This window comes from Urocitellus parryii, chromosome 8 (genome assembly GCF_045843805.1).
Source record: "Urocitellus parryii isolate mUroPar1 chromosome 8, mUroPar1.hap1, whole genome shotgun sequence".
Taxonomy (NCBI): domain Eukaryota; kingdom Metazoa; phylum Chordata; class Mammalia; order Rodentia; family Sciuridae; genus Urocitellus; species Urocitellus parryii.
The window spans coordinates 203,402-226,263 of record NC_135538.1 but is presented as its reverse complement, the minus strand read 5'-3'; the positions used below and the strand labels follow the sequence as shown (position 1 = coordinate 226,263).

At 48.2% G+C, this 22,862-nt stretch overlaps 1 protein-coding gene across 3 annotated transcripts in view; it reads right to left on the bottom strand.

Annotated features, from left to right (window-relative positions):
- Nucleotides 1-3,925: 3,925 nt before the first annotated feature.
- Fam120b (family with sequence similarity 120 member B) overlaps nucleotides 3,926-22,862 on the bottom strand; it is a 69,633-nt gene continuing 50,696 nt past the window's right edge. For 2 of the 3 annotated variants that reach the window (XM_077801606.1, XM_077801607.1), the window contains exons 7-11: nucleotides 20,242-20,448; nucleotides 18,975-19,083; nucleotides 15,879-15,971; nucleotides 10,604-10,666; nucleotides 3,926-7,897 (exon numbers count right to left, since the gene is read on the bottom strand). In XM_077801606.1, coding sequence (XP_077657732.1) covers nucleotides 7,857-7,897; nucleotides 10,604-10,666; nucleotides 15,879-15,971; nucleotides 18,975-19,083; nucleotides 20,242-20,448 — 513 coding nt within the window. In that variant the 3' untranslated portion in view covers nucleotides 3,926-7,856. The remainder of the gene's footprint in view (nucleotides 7,898-10,603; nucleotides 10,667-15,878; nucleotides 15,972-18,974; nucleotides 19,084-20,241; nucleotides 20,449-22,862) is intronic. The other variant, XM_077801609.1, reaches the window with a different exon arrangement.

Sequence of the window (22,862 nt, the reverse complement as noted above, 5' to 3'; positions counted from 1 at the left end):
AAACAGCACTTCCTGCTCAGGTGGGACTTGGGGTGCTTCTTATGCATTTCAAATCATGTAGAAAATAAAAAGCAAAGTTGCAAATGCAAATTACGATAAAGATAGCTCTTAGTAATTGCTACTATGTATGTTATCTTTCCTGGAGGTCTTTATTTCTTCAGGTGGCTTTAAGTGACTTGTGTCCTTTATTTCAACCTGATGTACTTTCTTCAGCATATCTTGATCAAGCTTAGTATTAATGAATCCTTAGTTTATGTCTGGGATTATTTTAACTTCTTCATTTTTAAAAGTTTTTCTGGATAGAGTTCTCAGTTTTTCAACTTTTCTCTCACTGTTGCGAGTGTATCAACCCATACCTTCTACCCTCCAAGACCTCTGACAAGGGCTCCTTGTGATAGATGACTTCTCATTGCTGCCTTCAAGATTCTTTGTCTTTGGGCCTTGACAGTTGGGCTACAATGTGCCTCAGTGTAGATCTCTTTCCAAATCATTTTATTTGTAGATTTCCTTTATCAAATTTAGGGAATTTTCAGCAGTGTGTATTTAAATATTTTTTTTTCTGACTCTTTCTCACTCTCTTTAAGATTCTCACAATGTGTATCTTGGTCCACTTGAGGTCCTTAAGCTGTTTACTTTTCTTCATTCTTTAATTTTTCTAAGCTTGATATCCTTCTATCTTCAAGTTTGTGGATTTTTTTCCCTCTGTCTACTCAAATCTGTTTTTGAATATCTCTAAGGAATTTTTCATTTTAGTTATTGTACTTTTCAGTTCTAGAATTTTTTAGTTCCTTTTTATAATTTGAGTCTATTTATTTAGTCTCATTTTGTTTGTACATCGTTTAATGGACTTCGTCCATGCCTTCTTTTAGCACTGTGAGCATCTTTAAAGTAACTGTTTTAAGAAGTCTTTCCTAGTAACTCTAAGGTCTGTTCTTCAGGGCAACTTCTGTCCCATGGTTTTGTTCCTTTGCAGGAACGATATTTTTCTGCCTCTTTGTGTGCTTTGTGACATTTTGTTAAAAAACATGTGAATCTTACAATGCACCTCTGGAAATCAAATTATCTACCTCTTTAATGACAATCCTAATTGGCTTCATTTTTAATTTTAAAATCAGGTAACACTTCATTCCATAAAACAGAATCAGTTTTCCTATGAGCCAAGCACTCATCAAAAATAATTTGATAAATTAACATCAGATTATTTATTTTGCTTACACAAAATAAGGACAAGGGAACTTCACTATTTCGCCAGTTGAGAATGGCTGTTCTCCCTCCAATCCAGATTTCTCTTGGAGGACCAGATGTGTCAGCTTGGTTTGATTGACTCCATGTTGTTGTTGGTTTTTTCCCCCCCTGGAATATTGTCTCTGTTGAAAAATTGGCTTCACAAAGAAGGTGGCAGCAGGAAAATTTCAGAATACAAAGCTTAAAAATAAGTCTTGGGCAGTGTAGGGTTATTTTCTGTTTCTGAGGGGGATCATCCGGTGTCCGAGGCCTGGGAACAGAGGCAAAGTCCACAGCTGCCCATCCAGGAGATGTCACTCTCAGTAGTGTCTGGTGTCCTGACCTGTGCTCGCCCAGGATGACGGTGGGTAAGGAGCAGCAGGTCACAGGGGCCCCCTGACCCTCTGGGAGACAGAGCTCTCCCTGGGCAGACCCCAGGGCTGAGGTAGAATCAGCGGCCAGGGGAGAATCATGTCAACGACAGTCCCCACCTATGGTCCCTGAGGTCCTGGGGCAGGGATGCAGGAGGCAGCCAGTGTCACAAGACGTCCCCATCCCCAGCCAGGCCGGGCACCTGGCTAAGCGAGGAGAAAGATGGTGTCCCTCCTCAGGGCCTGGCCCCTGTGCCTTGTCTCACTTCCTCCCCGGCACCACCTGGAAGGGGAAGTGACACCCAGGGGAAGGCCTAGAAGTGAGGCCACTGTCACATTCAAGCTCAGGGTGCGACAGCTCAGTCTACCCCCAAACAGGCCCCATACTCGGCTCCCCTTCATGGGCCATATCCCTTCTGAGAGTCACGCCCTGCCCTTTATAGGCACAAGGACCCAGAAGTTCCAGGGACATGTCCATGTTTAGGCCATAGCATCCGGAAGTGCCTGAGGTGCACGTCCATGTTTAGGCTCTAGGATCCAGAAGTTCCTCAGGTGTCCATGTTTAGGCCCCTGGATCCGGAAGTTCCAAAGGTGCATGTCCATGTTTAGGCGCCCGGATCCGGAAGTTCCTCAGGTGCACGTCCATCTTTGGGCCCTGGGATCTGGAAGTTCCTCCGTCCTCCATGTTTAGGCCCCCAGATCCAGAAGTTCCTCAGTTGTGCGAATGTGTTTAGGCTCTAGGATCTGGAAGTTCCTTTGGTGCATGTCCATGTTGAGACTCTAAGATCCGGAAGTGCCTCAGGCATCCATGTTTTTCTGTTTTTATTCTTTTGGGATTGGTAAAGAGTGCCTCTGTGTTGGTGATCAACCTAAAGGGGCAGTTTCAGACCTTCTCAGAGTTCTGTTTCCCTGACCACACTTGGTGGTTTTGCAAATTCCTCTGATACGTGGTTGCTTTGGAAGGTCCTGATCCTTAAACATCTAGTTCCCCAAAGAGCAAAAATAAACCTCTGAAGGCCAACAGGTGTTGTTCCTCTAACTCCTGTGGGAGTTACTTCAGTCAGGGGTGGGACAGTGGTGGTCAGCCTGCTCCTGCTTCTTGGCAGCCCAGTGTTTAGAGGTCAAGGTCTCTTGCAACAGGCGGCACACGAGGCTGTCTGCCACACGGGTGGGAATTAACCACAACTTAGCATCCACACAAATTTAGGCTCCAGAGTTGCAGAATAGTGTCAGACAGCCTGTGCCAGGGCAGCTGTCACCAAGGTGGGTCCCAGATACCACTTCTTCCTGTTCAACCACGTCTTCCTGTTCTACCACATGGCGGAACAGGAATGATTTTTAAAAGTTCTGACTTTTATTTCTTCAATAAGTATTCTAGAATGGTTAATTTCTAAGTAGAAAGACTTTTGCTTTTTTTGTTGATTTATAATTATTTTCTTATAAACAGAAAATATGGCTTGTAGGATTTCAGTAAATTTGCTTCTCATTATTTTGATTGAAGTTTAATTTGGAGTCTAATATGTCATTATGAACTGTCTACATGTATTCTGTAAGAGTGAAAATAAGACGTCTCTTGACATGTATCTCTTAAAACAAACTTGTTCATTGACGTGTTCAAACGTATGTCATTATTCTTGGTCTACTTGACATGTTGATTCCTGTGAAATGTGTTAAAACATTATACCAATTTCTCCTTGTATTTACTTAAAATTTCAATTTATGATTTCAGTATAAAGATTAAAATTGGTAAGAGCCTTTTTTTTAAATTCTAGTGTATTTCCTTACTTTTTAGCACACACTGTAACATACATTTTAGTATACACACCTGGATTTGACAGAAACCTACGTTCTAAGTAGTATGCCTTTTTATCACATTACCCAGAAACACACATCACTTTCCTTATAATAACCTGGGACTTTGGTCTCCCAATTGTTTTTGCTTATTTATTTGCTTTTGGTTAGTAATTTCCTGGCAATACCTGTGCATTTTACTGATTTCTTTGCTTGCTCCCAGCATTCTTGTTAAAATGAAGGGTCCATTTTGCTGAAGCATCCATTTCCTCTTGGAAAGATAGGAGGGTTAGAGAGGAAGTGGCTGTTGCCTCAGTGTGGTCAAGAGCTTCAGTCCTCTCCTGGAGATGCATGATCACCCTGCCCAAGAGTAGACAAAATGTGGACATTGTCTCAAGCTGCCCCGAGTGTCTTCCCCCAGCACCCTGCCTGTGAGTTCTGACCGGATGACCCAGCGCTCGAGGGTGGGAGGAACATGGAACCCAGCAGAGGGACACATGCAGCTGGCTCTGGAGAGTAGAAGCATGGACGGTGCTGGGCAGTGCAGGGCTCACTGAGGCTGGGGAGCATGAACTTAGGGTGGGCACAGCAAGGATGGCAGTAGGGCTTTCCCTAGCCATAGTCCAAATGCAGAGTTGGGTTTAACCCAGGTATGTGGTCTCACCATGAAACCAGTCTGGAAAATTAGGACCAGGTCCCCCTGTGTCAAAGATCAAATACCCAAGAAACACTGGGGCAAGACCAAAAAGTAAATTTTATTAAGGCAAAGAGGGAGAGAGGAAGGGAGAGAGAGTCTTGTCCTTTTAAAAACTGACCAAAAGGGCAGGAGGAGAGTGTCGGGGTGATTGCTTGTGTTGGAAAGTGTCTCCCCCACGGCAGGCTGTTAGTAACCAGGAGATGGGGGTGGAATCTACTCATTTCCTTTTCTTTGATAATCAGCTACCTGTCCTTTGCCCAGGCCTCAACAGCAGAAAGACTATACAGAAGCAGAGGACACAAGAAACCACCTGCTAGGCAGAGGCTAAGCAGCGAGGACAGGCAGGCTGACACACAGCTGCACGTGCCAGGTCAGTGGGCTGGCGGTCAGGCCTGAAGGGCTACCAACTCTAGATGCTGCAGGGAAGTGTTTGAAGCTAAGGTCACGAGGGAGCAGCAAGGCTACAGGTGAAGTCAACAGCTGAGAAAGCAGAGAGCTAAAACCCTGAGAAGGCTGAAGGACCACAGCTTCCTGGGGGGGCGGGTGACAGCTGGATGGCATGAGACTCAGTGTGCTGCTGTAGGTCAGGGGGAACTTTGGGGGGGGGCTGGCCATGGCAGACCCTCCAGAACCCTGCTCCTGCCTAGCAGGAGTATCAGCTTCATCTCCTGAATGTGGACAGGCCTTTTTAGATACCTGTGAAAAGAAAAGGGCAAAACGAGATGCTGCAGGACTTGAGGCAAGGCTGTGAGAGGGCAGGACTGCTGCCTGGCTCTGCAGCGTTGGAGACGCTCGTCCTGCACCTCCAGAAGCCTCTCTGGGAGGAAGTCCACGCCAGCCTTGCAGGCAAGAGCGATGAGTGGGAGCCCATGTGTGGTGGAGTGGCCAGTGACCACCATGCCCAGCCTGAACTCCTGACTCACTGTGGGCCCACACCCAGTTCTGGGTGACGCACTGTGCATGGTGCAGGGGCCACACAGGCTGAAGATGGCACTAGAGAGTCAGGCACAGAGCTGGCTACTCATACCTGGTGTGACCCATCAGTGAAGACCGGGATGAAAGGACACCACTGTTTTTGAGTGTAATTTGACAGCATCAGTCAAAATTTTAGATCCATCCATTTACATTGATTTGCACAGACACATACCATGTTTTAGTCAGCTTTTTCTCTGCTGTGACTAAAAGATCTGACCAGAACAATTTTAGGGGTGGGAGGAGTCGATTTGGGGGCTCATGGTGTCAGAGTTCTGTATATAGACAGTAGACTGCATTCCTCGGGGCTCAAGGTGAGGCAGGACATCAGGGTGAGGAGTGTGGCAAAGAATGATCAGGAAGCTGAGAGACTCCACTGACCAGATACAAAATATATACCCCACAAGCACATCCCCAGTGAACCACCTCCTCTAGCCACACGCCACCTGCCTCAGGCCCCCACTCAGTTAATCCCATCAGGGAATCAATTAACTGATTAGGTTAAGGATATATGATTATAAGGGTGAAATTTCTCCTCTAAACCTTCCTGCATGGTCTCACACGTGAGTTTTTTGGGGACACTTCACATCCAAACGCTAACACTGTACATGTAGCAGCAGAGTGTGGTTCGTGAATGTTAGATACAGAAACATTCTGCATAGCTTTGGGTCCCCAACAAATTAACTTCTGATTCTAGAGGACATTTTTTTCAATAATATGAATGCAGGAAATGAAGTCTTGTGCAGTCTCAGGCCATGTCACACATATGGAGCTGTGCAGGGCCTGCACCTCCTCTGTCTTCCTGGGACTATCCCATAGGGACACAGGCCTCCCAATAGCCTCTCTTTCTTCATAAACATCCCAATTTACTGAATGTTGAAATGTCTTCCAAATTTAAGAAAATGTAAATTATGAGTAAACGATCTTTGCAATTAAAAATTGATACATATAGATTCTATCAGAAAACTAAACTCAGAAATAACTTATAAACAATATTAAGATTACAAAACATCCAGTGCCCTGGTTTTCAAATGGAATGCAGGTCACAGCAACACAACTTAAGCTTGTGAAAAGAACATAGATATTTTATTGATGAATCAGAATTTAGGGACTACGAAGGGAAATGTCTTTCTCAGAAGTCCATTTTCAGTCTAAGGGGTGAGAAATTTATTTCACAGAAACACACACAAGCAGCAAAGAAAGAGGATTTCTAAAGGCAGCTGTGGTTTCAAAGGAGCGAGAGAATGAACAGGAAATGGATACTCAGGTACATGGCACTCACAGGAAAAGTGGGAAACACCTATCTCCAAAGCCAGGAGGCAGAGCTGTAGACGCTGCGGACTCACATGAAGCATAAGCAGGCACATGGACATCCTCAGCAACAGCTGCACCAAGTGGCCACTGGGTTTTCGAACCTAAGAAACACAAATGTGCTCAACGTCTGGAGATCACACCCTGCTTTGCCAAGTACAAGACGAGCAGCAAGGGGGCTCCGTGCAGGTGGAGTTGCTGGGCAGGGCACTCCCTCAGGTGCAGAGGGAACCTGGATGTCAGTGTGCTGGGGTTTGAGTTTGAACACAGCAGCAACCAGAAGGTAGCATTTCCTAAGAGAACCAAGCCTCTCCAGAGCCGTGCTGTGGCCTGGGAAGGACCCTGACAGGGGCAGCCAGCTCTCAGGGACCAAGTGGAGTCTTCTCAGCCTCACCCTGAATGCTTTCCACCTCCACTCCCCAGAGGTGAAGCTCCTACAGGGTGGGGGTCCAATTTCCAATTCTGGGGTTACTTGAAAATTCTGTGGAAAGAGCTACTCTGAACTTGGATTCATTTAAAACATTTTTTAAAAACAGAGGCTCTTCATTGCTCAGAGGAAAAGAGCAGTGGGTGTACCACTCCCAGGGTCATCGCCCTGGGCCTCCCATCTGGCTGTTGAGAACCAGCCTGCCCTCGTGTGCACTGCTCAAAGAACTGAAAAGGCAGAGTGACCAGGTGAGCCCCTTGCCTGCCCTGCCCCAGCAGGACAACTCCCACCGGGAAGGTATGTGTACTTGTGCCTTCCCCTTCTTCTTCTTCTTTTTTTTTTTGGTACTGAGGAATGAACCCAGAAGCACTTTACCACTGAGCCATATCCCCAGGCACCTACTTAAATTTTTTTAATTTTGAGACAGGACCTTATTTTGGTTGTAAACTTGTGATCCTCCTTCTTCAGCCTCCCAAGTTGCTGGAATTGCATGCATAAGCCATCGTGCCCAGTTGTTCCTTCCTTTCTTTCAAACATTTCCAAGAACCAAGCGAAGAAATAGTTGGAAACCTGACTTGTTAGAATTTCCAACGAGAAAACAATTTGTGAAATGCCACGTGACTGTCAGATACCACACGTCCAGCGCCTCGCAGGGACATGGGGAAGTATCCTCACAATGTAGTGTCCAGTTAAAGAACAGGTGAGGTCAGGCGCCAATCTCTTGGAGAAAGACGTCAATCACATGTTACGTAACACAGAAGTTAATGAAGACTGTTCTGGGCCGTGCAATCAAGCATAACCCGGGACACATGGGGAGAAGTCGCTGGCAAGGGTCTTTTCTCTTTTCAAGTGAACTCTGGTCCCACAGCCACTTTCCTTGCAGGTGCAGCTGGGCAGGGTGGGGTTCAGTGCTGCGTCCTCCTTATCTGAACTGCAGGAGGTGAACTTGTCTTGAACTCAGTAGACAAATCCAGCAGCATGTGAGCCCTGGGAAGCCGGGCACTCGGCAAGACTCAGTGGTAGACAGCTTCTCCCGGCACTTCTGGGGATGCAGGTGGGGACACTAGTACCTCCTCCACTGGTCATGATCGTGGGTTCTGCTTCCTGCACCAAACAACATGACATCCCGAGTCAGAAACCTTCCTCACAATCCAACAGAAAGCTGCATGTTTCTGAGCGCACACAAGAACAGAACTTTACTCTCTTTCCAGCTGTGGCCACCAGGCATTAAAATTTTGTTCTACAATCATCCATTAGAGTGGAAGCAGTCACTCCAGAAGTCGTGCTATGAGTGGAAGCTGACATCAGAACCGCCCTCTGAATACCAGGTCCCACCGTCTACACAAAGCCCTCTGCCAAGATGGCTCTCCCATTCACAGGGCTCACAGACAGAGTGTGTGGCTGCTGAGCCCAGAGCTTCTGTCCCCAGCCCACAGGGCACTGGCTGCTGTCTGCCTTTCTGAGAGAGAGGGAATGCTGAGAAAGGACCTGGGCAGAACCCACCTCCTGGTAAGAAAGGTCAGAGTTTTCCTGGCTTAAAATAACACTTACCTACAAATTTCATGCCTACTCTTAGTTTTCTTCTGGCAAAAGGAAGCACAGCCCCACGGCCACACCTGACAACCCCGTGTGAGGGCTCTGGCTCCAGAAGGAGGCTGGTAGCTGAGGTGTGTTGAGAGCCACAGCCGAAGGGGCCCCAGCAAACTTCCAGTTGCCAGCTGATGATTGGCTCACAGCGGCCCCAGCAAACTTCTAGCTGCCAACTGATTGGCTCCTCTGCGGTGATGCTCATTGGGCTGTTTCCCCGCCCTTTCAGACCACGGAGCTGCTCATTGGGGGACTTTTTTTGGCTCTGCCCACGCGACCCAGTCAATCGGCCTCAAGAGCAGGAGGAGTGGGGGAGATTGAGAGGCTTGTGGGAAGCAGTGGTGGCAGTTGGGCTCTGAGGGTTTTCCTGAGGAGCTGTGTGGTGCGGTGTGTGTGTTCGAAAAATAAAGTTTGTTTCTTTTGACAAGTGGCTCCTGAATTGTGCCCAGCCAGACTGCGGCATTTATTAGCCCAATGTCTCCCTCTACCGCATCGTGGGCAAATACCTGGTATTCTACTCCTTTGATACCTAGTTTTGTTAAACCCTCCTCCTATGGGGCAATTCCTTTTAAAATGTCCTGTTTGTTCACAATTGTAGCATGTTTTTGGCCTGTCATCTAAAACCTGTTTTACTGCAGCTGCTATGACTTGCTCTTGTTCATTAATGTCTCTACATAATTTAATATATGCGTTTAAATCTTCCTGTTTCCATGGTCTAATGATATCTCTGCACCAACAATTCGCTTGGTCATAAGCCAGCTGTTTTATTAGTGGCACTGCTTGTTCTGTATTCCCAAAAACTCTGGTAGCTGTTTGAATCAGCCTATCTACAAATTCAGCATAAGATTCATTAGCTCCTTGTATTACCTTAGATACTTGACCTTGTAAACCTCCATGTCCTTGTAAAGTCTTCCATGCCCTAACCACATCTGCAGCAATTTGTGAGTATACGCCAGGATCATATGCAATTTGTTGCTGCTGATCCTCATAAGGTCCCTTTCCTAACAACATATCTATAGATTTCTCTGAGGATAACCAGCTGCTGCATTTCGCCTAGCCGTCTCCTTGCAAAATTCCTCATTGGCAACCTTCCATAACAGGTATTGTCCTCCATTTAGCACAGCTTTACACATATTAGCCCAATCTGCTGGCGTCATGTTCAAGTTGGTAATGGATTCGACCATGCTTACAGTGAAGGGTGCTGGAGGACCATAGGTTGCTACAGCCTCTTTTAGCTGCTTCACTGTTTTGAAATTTAAAGCATGGTGAATTCGCTGCCCTCCTGCCTCAAATACAGGGCATGTTAATACTTGAGATCCTGTCTCAGGATCCCAACTATCAACTGCAGGGGTTGGGAGCCTCCCAGCATATGGAGGTGTTGCTGTTGATTGGACACTTATGCCCTCTGGTGATAGAATGCTGTTAGTAGCAGTCTCCTGTTGTAACTTTTCCCCTGATGGCTTTTTTCTGCTCTAAACTTTCTTCCTCTGTCTGACTAGCTCGAGAGACCTTCTCTTTTACTTGAATCTTTTCCTCTGTCTGACTAACTTGAGAGACCTTCTCTTTTACTTGAATCTTTTCCTCTATCTGACTAACTTGAGAGACCTTCTCTTTTACTTGAATCAATATGTCTTCTCCTTCCTCTACCTTTGTCTGAACTGAAGGCTTTGGACTAAGCAAACAAGATACGAACGTCCACAATGGCAATGTGCCAACTGGCAGAGTCCCTGGGCTTTTCTTTTCTATTCTTTTTAAATCCTCACCATGATGGTCCCACTGTGATATATCTAACAACTCCTCCTTAAAAAGCCATGGGCTACATTTCTGTATCGTATCAACGTATGCCCTGACTGCTCTTGATTTTACTGGGATGCCTCCTTCCTCTAACAATTTACTTAACAGTCTTTCGGTTTGTTTTTTACTAATTTCTGATCCCATATTTCTACTATAATACAACCCAACAAGATGACGCCAAACAAAACCGAGACAGAATGAAACAAAAATGGAACAACACAAAATTCATTCTATCAGCCTTTCTATCCTCCTGAAATGTGCATCCGTCCTTTCTCCCTATCTGTTCCTCAGACGTGAGCGGTTTTTCTTCCCTCTCACTCATCTCCAGGGACAGGCAACTTAAAACAAAAGTGAAGCAAAACAAAAGAGGAATCTTAGAATGGCTACCCATCCTCTCGCCCTGCCCTCAGGGGCGAGCAGTTTACTTACCCTCAGTCGCTCCCCGTGCGGCCACCAAATGCCGCAGTCTGGCTGGGCACGATTCAGGAGCCACTTGTCAAAAGAAACAAACTTTATTTTTAGAACTACAAACGCCAAGCAAAACAGCTCCAAAGGAAAAAACCCTCAGAGCCCAACTGCCACCACCGGCTTCCACACACCTCTCAACCCCCCCACTCCTCCTGCTCTTGAGGGCGATTGGCTGGGTCGCATGGGCGGAGCCAAAAAGTCCCCCAATGAGCAGCTCCGTGGTCTGAAAGGGCGGGGAAACAGCCCAATGAGCATCACCGCAGAGGAGCCAATCAGTTGGCAGCTAGAAGTTTGCTGGGGCCGCTGTGAGCCAATCATCAGCTGGCAGCTGGAAGTTTGCTGGGGCCCCTTTGGCTGTAGCTCTCAACAGAGGTGGATTCCAGAGGGCATGGTTCCCAGCATGCTGCCTGGATAAGCAGAGCCTTCTTCAGACCCACCACAGAGAAGAGAAGGTGAGACTCACAGGCACCTTTCAGCTTCCGACTGGAATTCCACACAGGAGCCTTTGCTGGTGGGGCTGAGCAGTGCGAGGGGAGGGTGCACTGCTTTGTGGACCATTTGTTCACAAAAGCTGGGCCCTAGGCTTTCATGTGCGCCACCTCTGGGGTGTAGCCCAGTCTTCCCAGAGGCCTTCCCTGCTAAGACCCCGGGGCCTCAGCTCCACACAGCACACGGTGGTCAGGGCAGAGTAGGGCGCTGGAACCTGCCAACTCTGGCAGCAACTAGACCCTTTAGTTACAAGGTTTTGGTGTTTTCTTCCTAACAGAAAGACTTTTGCCTACTGACACTGTCCTGGACATAGTGGCAACTTTCTACTCAGACTATTTCAATATTTGCAAGAAATACAAAAATGGGAGTTCAAGGTGGGCAAAACACAGCGGTTACCAGTGAAAATCTACACCCCAGTCCCACACCTGACTCTGCAGCAGCATCTCACACAGAAGGTCTGAAAGCAGAAGACACCTGCACCAGCGGCCAGCCTGAGGACTGGGAAGCCTGAGGCTGTGCCCGAGCCTCCCCTCGACACCCCCCAGCAGGTGGCTGCAGGAGCCCAGACCTGCATGTCCTGGTGCCTGCCCGTCTACACTTTGCTGCCCACACTCTGCCTCTGCTCCTCTCTGGGTCAGGAGGAACTACACCATTTCCAGTACCCAACTTTATGTATGTGCCTGGAATGAAACGTGAATATGTGTGCGCTGGAATTAAAGCCAGAACCTGGGGCCCGTGACAGTGGGCTGGCATTAACCACAACATCCAGCAAGAGAGAGCCAAGATGCTCCACCTCAGCACCAAGGCCTAGCTCAAGAACATACAAGTCCACATGGTAAGAGCAGGACACGGGTGCCGGGCAGCCCACAGCCACATGGTGCTGCCCACTGAGCCTCTGCTTCATTGGCTCAGTGTGCACTTGGTTCCTATAGAATGCACACCTGGTATGGCAATGGCACCAGGGCCTGGAGCCCAGGGAGGACCAAACCTTGAGGGAAGAAGGGACACCGCAGGCAGAGAGAAGAGTTTCCGCAGACCAGGCTGAGGTGTGACCCCTGATGTTTAAAGAGGAAGAGCCTAGTGGGGCTGAGGAGGGGATGGGGGAGGCTTCAGGGCTAGGTATAACCCTGGGTCCTGTGCCAGGTTTCCAGTTTCTCACGGGGGCAGCCTGTCCTGTCCAGAAAGGAGTACAGGACAGGACCCCTTATGAGCCTGCTGGTGTCCTCATGCGACCACCAGGAGCCCATCCCTCCTGGGCCCACACCCACTTTACCTCCACAGAGCCAGTCTGCCGGCTCCTGGCCTCTCTGGACTCTACTCACAGGGCTATCTTCTCCTGACCACCCTGCATGACAAGTGCCCACAGGTCCAGGCCCTACAGAGCTGCCACCCCCACGGGTGCTCAGTGCCACCATCACCCTAAGCCTGCACTGCAGTATCACAGGCCAGAACAGCTGCCCACAGGTGGGGCCTGCAAAAACACGATGGCCCTGGTCTCCTGTGGGACCAGCAAGGGCTTGGGCTAGGACAGGCCAACATGCACACAGAGGCCCAAAGAGTTGCTGCCCTTGCACGGGCGCCAGGTTGCACACTCCCTCCAACCCAGGACATACCTGCTCTCTGCCCTAGGGAAGGCCACTACTGTCTTTAACTAGTTGCCTGAGGAGGACAGGGTTCTGGATACTGTTGGTACTCTCTGCTAACTGCATCTGAAGAAACCAACTCTGTTTCCTACCAAAGCCGGGAAGAGAGGTTACCGCCAAACTCAGGAATTCTCCTGTCTCTCCACAACCACCCAAGGAAAAGAACAGAAAACTTGCAATGTGGGCTGGGGCTGTAGCTCAGCAGCAGAGCACTAGCCTGGCACACAAGAGGCCCTGGGTTTGATCCTCAGCACCACATAAAAATAAATACAATAAGGGCATTCTGCTCACCTACAACTACATAAAAAAAAAAAAAAAAAAAAAAAAAAAAAAGCAAAGAATAGAAAACTTGTCATGTTCTCTGGGGCATGCACTCAGCCTGAAGGCCATGCCCTGGTCAATCCTGGTGCCCGGAAGATGGCTGCTCATGGGGGGTTTGGTGGAGTTTCTTGCTTTATTATTTTGAAAGCAAATACACTGAGGTAAAAGTGACTATTTTGTTTTTGATAGGAAATGGTTCTACGTAAACATTAGGTAAAACGCTATAATCAAGGCCAGGAAAGTAACACTGAAATGCTTGGGACCAGGCTCAGAATGGCGATGGTGAACCCAGGTAAGTGCTGATGAGGCAAGCACAGCTGTGCTAGGAACCTTGAGTGCTGGCAACACCTGAGGACCAGAGAGGTCTGCAGGCCGGCGGTAAAGGAGTGGAGCCCAGCCTGCAGATGGGACCTGCTGTGGAAAGCTATGGGCTTCCTCTGGAGACTGCAGCAGGTAAGAATGCCTGCAACCTTCACTATGCCATGGGCGGCAGGCCCAGGCACAGAACTAGGGCTGGGACTGGGCCTGTCTTTGATGGCCGCTCTATGACACCCACCCCACCTTCCTCTATTTGTCCCTTTGGTGTACCACTGATTATTGCTCACCCACTCTGAAAAATCAGGATCAAAATTGCAGAGCTACAGGGACAGAGAAGCAATCCAGTCTAGTTTCCTGATGAAAAGCATGAAGAACCTGGGAAGTCACCCAAGATATTGTCCCTCTCAGGAGACCTGGTGACTTCCAAGCAGGGCTGCACTCTTCTCATCAGGGGTAGTGTGCTGACCCTGCCTGTAGCACACAGCCTCTTCCCTGCCCTGCTGGCCCGGTCACCACCTATCCTCACCTAGGATCTGGACAGAGCAAGGAAAGGGACAATCCAAAGCTAAAAAAGTGTAAGCACAAGGTCACCTTCCTCAGCACTCTTGGGCAAGTGTGGGGACTGCTCATTGGAAAGGTTGGAAGTGGGGTAGCTCCTCACCTGGCTGGGAGTAACTGTGGCTTCTGCAGGGGAGACCCATTCCCATCCTGTCAGATCAGCTGGCTCAATGTGAGGCCACCAGCTCCTGCCACAGTCTAGTCCCACCCGGCTTGCATGACTGGCTTCATCCAGGGGCCAAAGCCTCAGTGCAGAGAGCCCTGACCTTCATTGGGTGCCAGGCTCCCTCACCTCAAGTGGCTACTCCAAGCCAGCCCCTTGCTTGTTTCAAGCCATCGTGTATCACGGCCAGCTTAACACTGGTAACTAAGGCCAAATGTCCCTCTGCAATCCATTTCAAGTGCTAGGTCCTTTCCCTCTGCAAACACAGACCTCCTGCTCCCTGCTGGCCATCCCCTTTCTGCCCCATGTCCCTCATACACCTGGCAGCTGCTCCCACCCCCATCAAGTCTTTGCTTATACACTGCTAGTGGGGAGCCTTCTCAGACTCTTCACTGAACTAGCAGGGGGCAGGTCAGCCAGTGAGGTCTGCATTTCATTTTGCACCCAGCTCACTTGGAACCCTATCAGCCTTTCAGACTGGGAAGCCAAAACACCACACTCTTCTCAGGCAGCCCATACATGCTCTGCCCAGCAGAGACAGATGGATTCTACAGGCCAGCACCAGCTGGCCCATGTGCCCTGCAGCAGGACCCCAGGGCTACCCATGGGTTGCACCATCCCATTCTAGGCAAGTCAAAGGCCTTCTGGTCATTTGCAGGGTCCCTGTTGGTGGTTTAGCCCAGTGAATTTTAGTATCTCCTAAATTAAGAGGAAGCTCAAGTATGCTGAACAGGAAGTTATACTGCCCAGGCAGATGAGCAGATTGCTTAACTGGCAGTGAGGTGGCTGTGACCCTCATGTGTGTGCTACACTAGAGACCATGAGAGAAGGCAGGTGACTGAGGAGGTCCACTTGGCCAGGGGGGCCCAGGTGGCAGGCAGGATGTGGAAGAGCAAGGTCTGCAGGTTTCAGCTCAGGGAAATGTCCAAGCAATCTAAGCCTACATTGGCAGAGCCCTTCTACTGCCTGGGGGTGGGCCCTGCAGAGACACCCATCAGCTCTGGTGTTTGCTCAATGTGCAAACCAGGACAAGAGGGCAGGACTCAGCATGGGGCAAGACTGCTGCTCAGATCCCTGAGGCAAGCATCTGTTCTCAGAGGTGGTGCCACACACGACAACTGGGTTCACTGGGTTAACGCTCAAGACCTACTGTGCCTTGAGCCATGTGAGAAGCTACCACACGATTTAGAGGTTAGAAACATAAAAATATCATGAATTAAAAGTGTGCATGAAAGAATAAAATGATAAATTTTAGATAATTCTGAAGTCTATAAAGTTTGATTCTCTAAACTAAGGAATCTGAGCTTAAATAACAATGAGGTTTTCTATGTATTTAGATGTAAATATTACAAACTAAATTCAGCAAAATATGTGCACTAGATACCTGTGCTACACGTACAAGAAACCAAGGATAAGGCTCATCTCCCACACCACATTTACGTGTGTGTGTGTGTGTGTGTGTGTGTGTGTTTATCCCTCATGTATATGACTGTGACATGAACATGTCCAGTATCTTCCTATTTGTGCTTCATTCTTCATTAGAAGGGTGAACTTTTGACATGTAACTCTGTAAGAGCCTTTGTTAAGGAAACTCCAAAAGTTGGGTACTTAGGGTGATGAATGAAGTGGCCGGGAGCAGACAGATGCCCACACACCACGCATCTCAGCAGTGAACCGCACACTCGGGACAGGAGGAACAGTTCGGCCAGCCCCTGCATGGAGGCTGGCACATATGGCTTCTTACCTGGACCCTGGTCTCTCCATGGCTGTCCTTGCCCAGAATGGCCACACGCAGAGCTTGTCCTGTGGGAGCTGGAGCCCTGCCTTCCCCACCTCCCTGTGGGAACACAGTCAGCATGTCAGCATAGCACGCTTGCCCTGCCCCAGGTCTAACAACATGGCAGGTGGCACCGAGTCAGCAGTCCCCACGTGTTCAGTGGGCTTGCGATGGAAAGGCGTTGTGGGTGCACAGACAGGACTACAGCACAGGAGCTGCTGCAGGGAATGTGATCCTGTGCCAAGGGCCAAGGGCAACAGCCAAACATGTTCCTTCCAAAGGAGGTCTCCGGTTCACTGGGGCCCCGAGGGCGATGGGGCCAGGAGCTCCACCTCTGAATCCCTTGACCGACTCATCTTCTACCTAGGACTTCATGAGCTCCTCAAACTCATGGATACGTACTTCACGGTTTTCATAACTTCCCAAACCCTCTACCTTTTGCCATCTGTCTCCACTAAAAGACCTGACTCAGTATCATTTCCTTCAGTGTTCTGGTACTCCACAGTGATTTACAAAGACAGAAGTTGAGATGCGGGTGCTACACTGCTGCTTACGGCTCTGGGCCACATGTACCAAGCAGCATGGCCTTGGCCAGTGTTCCCTGGTGTCTCAGGCACAGCCCCTCTTCTGCATGGAGCCACTTTGGACACAAGGAACCGTCCACAGCCCTTGGGGTTCTAATCACCAGTAAAGGAAAAAGACTGCACTCAAGGGTGCAGCCACATGCTGCCAGAGTCATCCTGGCTCCCCTTCCAGCACCACTTGTCTGGGCCCAAGATAGCCTCCAGTCTGCTTCCTTATCCCCATTCTCTGCTGCTGATAAGGACACCTTCCTAAATGGTATTTCTTTTTTTGATACCAGGGATTGAACCAAGAGGCACTCTACTATTGAGCTAAATCCCCAGCTGTTTTTGTTTTTTTATTTTAAGACAGGGTTTAGTAAGTTACTGAGGCTGGTCTTGAACTTGTGATCCTCCTACATCAGCCTCCCTAGGATCATAGGTGTGCACCACTGCATCCAGATAAGAGCAGTATTTCTGACTGCATCACTTTAAAAGCCTTCAAAAGCTCTCTTGATTTGCACTGGATAAAAATGTCAACTCTTATTAAACGTGGCAATCAACAGTCTCCTGCATCCAGCTCCTACTAACCTTTCCTGGTTCATCTCCCACTGTGGTGATGTACCCAAATCTAACCAGTGGCCTTCCACCTGCTTGCCATGGCTCCAGCACTGGGCTTCCCTGGCGAGCCGTGACTGCCACCCTTGCTGCTGAGCTACCTGTTTGTAACGTGTCCACTGTATCTGGCTATCACATCACACCTCCAGCTCTGGAGGTTTCTGTGGGGGCAACGGTGGATCCGCGCCAGCACACTGAGCTGCGTGTGACCCTGTGTTCATGGCTGTTGACTCTAGAAGCCAACTCAAGGGAGGTGGGCTCTGGGGAAGCCGCCATGCAGCTGTGTGAGCAGGCAGCAACCTTAGCACCAGGCATCTTCTCACAGCACACATGGACAGCGTGACCAGAGAGAAGTCTGGGTATGCAAAGCCCAGTGACAATGGTCACCTCAAAACACCCGGCACACAGCCTTCAGCAAGGCTCTCTGCCATCTGTCCCACTCTTGAGCAGTTTGAATTAGAAACACATCCATCCATAGGCAGGCTGAGCCCCAGACTGTTGACTACCCTGAGAACAGTAATGCAGAGATGGTAGCACAATTATTCTGTAGTGCTTTTGGGTCTCAAATTCTACCCAACTGCAGCTGTTAGGTTAAAGCCAAAAAACGGAGGAAAGGTTAGCAAATGGATAGAGGCACCACCCTCTCCTGGTCTGGGGCAGCTCCCCACCCAGCTGTTCTCCCTAATGGGTCCACACTCAAAGTCAGGAGGACTGGACACTTGAAAGGATGGGTGCTCCAATCACACACAGCCTCCAAGGTGAAGTCTGCAAGGCTGCTGCCAATTGAGGCTCATGAAGACAGCCTAATGGGCAGGGTCTGGGGTGAGCTCTCACTCCATCAGCAAGAACACCAGGCTGCCAAGGGTTCAGAGGCCAACCAAACAAAGACAGGGAGAACAACGAGACACCCACCAACAAGGTAAGCAGTGGGGTGTCCCACACCACGATACACAGAAGCACCCAATCAATGAGATGAATGAAAAGGAATACACCTTCAGGTGCTCTCGAGTGTGCCTCCTAAGACCTTTGGTCACTGCTGGTGAAGGTGCGAAGAGATGAAATGGATTACAGAACACACGCTGGCCACACTTCCCTGAATTCAACTACACTTGACTACAATGCTCTGTTAAGGAAATAACACACACAGAAGCACTGTGAGCCACAAGAAAGATGGAAACAGTTGCGAAGCTCTGAAGGGGGAAATTGAAAGCCTGTGACCATCTCAGAGCCACATGCTAGGTGCTGCATGGCAAAGCCACATGGAGAGTGGACCTCAAAGCTGAAGCACAAGAAAAGCTCACGGCAACCAGTCCTCAACACCTGTCCCTCAGGCTGACAGAATGAGAGGCTTCTATGTTTCCTTTCTTACTTTCTTTATACTCTTAAGCTTTTCTTTTTTTTTCTTTTGAGAGAGAGAGAGAGAGAGAGAGAGAGAGAGAGAGAGAGAGAGAGACATTTTTTAATATTTACTTTTTAGTTTTCGGCAGACACAACATCTTTATTTGTATGTGGTGCTGAGGATCGAACCCAGCGCCACGCACATCCCAGGCAAGTACGCTATTGCTTGAGCCACATGCCCAGCCCAATACTCTTAAGCTTTCCTTTGTTTTATAAACACTCCCTGGTGATCTCTGTCCTTGGAGAATGTGGAAGGCAGGACATGCACAGAGAGAGCTCCTCATCACTCAAGAACAAACGGCTCCCTTCTGAACACTTTCTCAATGGGACCGAATTTAAAGTCCTATCCTATCAAGGTTAACCTCTTCTTGCACTTCTATCCACCTCTTTTTGGAGTTCTTACCAATAAACCACAGAAGTGACTGGGTCTATCCTGGGCCCACAACACCCAGTGACAGGTGTGCTGCAATGCCCACCCCTTGCCCACCTGTGTGGTGTGAGCTCCAGTGCCCTCTGCCCACGATGCGTCGGTTCTCCTTCATGCAGGCCTTGCAGACCACTGCTTTCAGGTTGTGGAATCTGGTGAGCCAGGACCTCTGCAAACAGATCAGATGCAATTGAGAGCTAGTTCTGTGTCACATAAATAGCAAGGTCACACCCACGAGGGGCCCTGTGCCCAAGGACACTGCACCAGCAAGGATGGAGGCCTGACAAGAGGGCTTGGAAGTCTGCTCCCTCATACCCGCTGGCAAAGCATCAGCATGCAGCTGTGCCTGTTTCCTCTTCCATAGGTTAAACCGACCTGTAGCCCTGCTGTAACCAGCTGGGTGACTGCCACACAATCTGGCTGAAAAGCCTGTGCAATTAACACACCTTGTTTCCCATCTCCGTGCAAGAGCACTCACTGGGAAGACCAAGGTCACAGATAGCGGCAGATGGGGAGGCAGCACGCTCTCTCCTTGCAGCCTCCTCTTACGAGTGAGCACTCTGCCTTGTATGCCTGGATCCTTGGGCACTGGGTTCGATCCTCAGCATCATACAAAAATAAAATAATGACCTGTCCACCGAAAACTAAAAAACAAACATTAAAAAATTTTCTCTCTCTTTAAAAAACAAACCAAACAAACCTGCTGTCACCTGTGCTGGCCAGGGACCAGGTACAAGAAAGAGGCCTGTGACAGGACTCCCAGCAGCACCCTCTGGCTGTCTCCTGTAGCCTCTGTGTCAGTGATGCCCACTCCGAGGCATGCTTTTCCTCTTATTCTGCTTTTGCTTTCTGCTCTTCATTTGGGCTGCTCCCAAGTTCTGAATACTTAATAGCCCTATACCACCCTGGACATTTTTTTCTTTTTTCATTGAAAAATGATGGTGGATGCATTACCAAATGTTTCCCCTGAAACACTCCACATGAGCTAGGTGTGAACCTTACTTAGAAGTCTTGCAGGGATGGGCAGCAATGGTGCTTAGAAATCTGGAGCAGCACATGACTTCAACAATATGGGGAGCCTCACTCTCCCTCTGCCGGGAGAGTGAGCTGCAGTGCACGTCTGGTGCTATGGAGAGCAGCCATGGAAACAGCCAGTGCCCCAAGGTCAGCCTGGGATGGTGGGGAGGTTTCTGGGGAGCACGTTTGTTTTCCTAAAGCAACACGCCCATTAGGACTGACAGCTAGTTTGTCTTCCGATGTCAACTCCAGGACTCTGCAATTTCAGGTTGCTGGATTTGTTTTCGAACGTGCAAAAACCAGAACTCACATTTTGTTCCAAAAGAGCCTCCACAGAATATCCTTTTTCAGACTGTAGGTACTTCAGATGGAAAAGCTTCCCATCAAACACGTTCCAGGGCATGAACTCACTTGTCTTCCAGGGGAAGCCACATGCACTATTGACCAGGGCGAGCGTGGTGAGGCCACGGACAAGAAGGGAACCCAGCTGCACAGCTCTGGGGCTGATGTACTCGAGCTGCAGAGACAGAGTGAGGAACAGCAGTCAATACCTGGGGCAGTCAGTAGTGGCCACCAGGTCAGGCCCCGTGGTCTCTGCTACCTTTACCATAAATAAACTTAATTTAATCAAACGCTTTTTGGAATCCATTCATGTAACCACTTTTCCCCTCATCACTGTGTTAAGAAAGCGAACCATGGTAATTTTTTTTTAATATTTATTTTTTAGTTTTAGGTGTACACAATATCTTTATTTTACATTTATTTTTTAAAAATATTTAGTTTTTAATTTTAGGTGAACACAATATCTTTATTTTGTTTCTATGTGGTGCTGAGAATCGAACCCAGTGGCTCAGCATGCTAGGCGAGCGCATTAACACTTGAGCCACATCCCAGCCCCTTTATTTTACATTTATATGGTGCTGAGGATCAAACCCAGTGCCTCGTGCATGCTAGGCAAGCGCTATACCACTGAGCCACAACCCCAGCGCTCCCCCCCCCCCCAACCATGGTAATTTTCAAGTGTTAAATCAACCTTGGATTACAAAAATAAATCTGCTTGCCTATCATGTCCCATAAACGTTTACTATTACTAGAGTCAATTTGCTTTTTTTTTCTTGGAAATTTGAATTATTTTTCATGAAACAGGGCTAAAATGTTCATTTTTCATCATGCTGCTGTTAGATTTTGGTATCAAGGTTCAGCTGAACTCATAAAAAGTGCTTAGAGAGCCTTCCCTTACCCAGCTGCTCCTCAGGGGTCTGGGAAACTCACAGGAGCCCTCTGGCCTGGAGGTCTCTGTGGAGCAAATTTTCTACAGACAATGGCTCAAGCAGCCTGTCTCCTCACATGTCACTGGCACCAGGCCCAACACCCGTAGAGAGGGTTCCATTGACCTGAGCTCTCCTGTAGCAGCAGGAAGTTCTCCCACTGCATCTTTATGTGAGCAGTGTGCTATGTACACTCCTTCTACTGGCAACTCAACTTCTCCAATTCTTACAGATTCTCAGAGGTTACTGATTTTACTAATTTTTTTTTCAAAAAATTCTTTAGATACATCCTGCAACTACATGCAGAGCCAGCCCTGCTCTAAACACCCCACCAGGGATTGACTGTCTATCAAAATTAATGGGCCTACTAACTCGCCAACCAACATCCATAGCTTTCAGGAGAGCTCACTCTATGCTGTAGATTCCATGGTTCTGACAAATGCATAATGACAAAATCCCACCAATAAGTGTCACACAGAGCTGCTCCCTACTCTAGAAGTCCTGGGCGGCCTCACTCCTCCTCCTCCTCCACCTGAGGACCTGTGACCATGCAGGGTCTCACACACAGAGCAATTTCAATCAGCGTCAGTTTTAGGCCATTCCAGCCCTCAGCAGTGAACAACAGGAAAAAAAGGGGAAGGGGTTGAAAAGCACCAATCCTTTTCTTTTCTCTCTCAGCCCCAAAAGAACTGGAAAGGACAGTCTGGCACAGCAGTGAGCACCCACCCATCCTTGTCCAGTGTTCTGACCACTTGAGTGGGGATGACTCTTCCGTTAGCCATGTGTCTTCAGGACCTCGCTGTGCTCACTGGTCCATGGATACACATGTACATATCCATATTTGTTTCTCTCTCAGTTTTAGCATTTTTATGATAATTACTTTTTCTTATCTTTTGAGGGTTAGGGCTTTTGTTTTGCATTTTTTTCCCTTATTTTTCTCTCCTCCTCTTTTCAGCTAAATTCTCTTATTCTTTCTCTCTTCATTTACTTTTTTTTTCTATTTTTATCCTCCTACTTTATAATCACCACTTGCCACATCTCTTCTGTATTTACTGTTCACATTTTGAACACTCTAAACTCTTCTATCTTCTTACCACATTTTATTTTCTCTTAATGAATTTTTTAAATAGTTTTTTTAGAACTATTTGGTTTATGTGACTCCTTTCCTCACCACTCATGTTATTGCAGTTATTAGTGCTGTGGAAGACAGTTGATACCTGCTTTTTATTTCAATGCCAGATCTAGTTCATGGTCATTTATTGTTTTTGCTGCTGGCAACCCTACCATTCCTGTTTTTGTGGTAATTGGTGTTGTAGATGTCGTAGTAGCAACAGGTATTTGTTTTAATGCCATATGCTGTTTGCTTTTGTTGTTGCTGTTTTGTTCCCCTTTTCTGTGAGATTTTGGGACTCCACAGGGACACTGCGAGTTCACAGGATGGAGAGTCTACTGCTAAGCTCAACTCAGCCAAAAGACAGCACACCTTGCGCCCTACACAGATGACATTCAAACTCTACTGCACTCCAATATAAAAAAAAAAAAAAAAAAACAACAAACCCCCAACTAACAATTAGGGTGGAGTGGTAGCTCTCCAGTCCCACTCATGGACATCCACTGCCACGGCAAAACCAGAGTTAACACCAAGGCTGGGACACCAAACCTA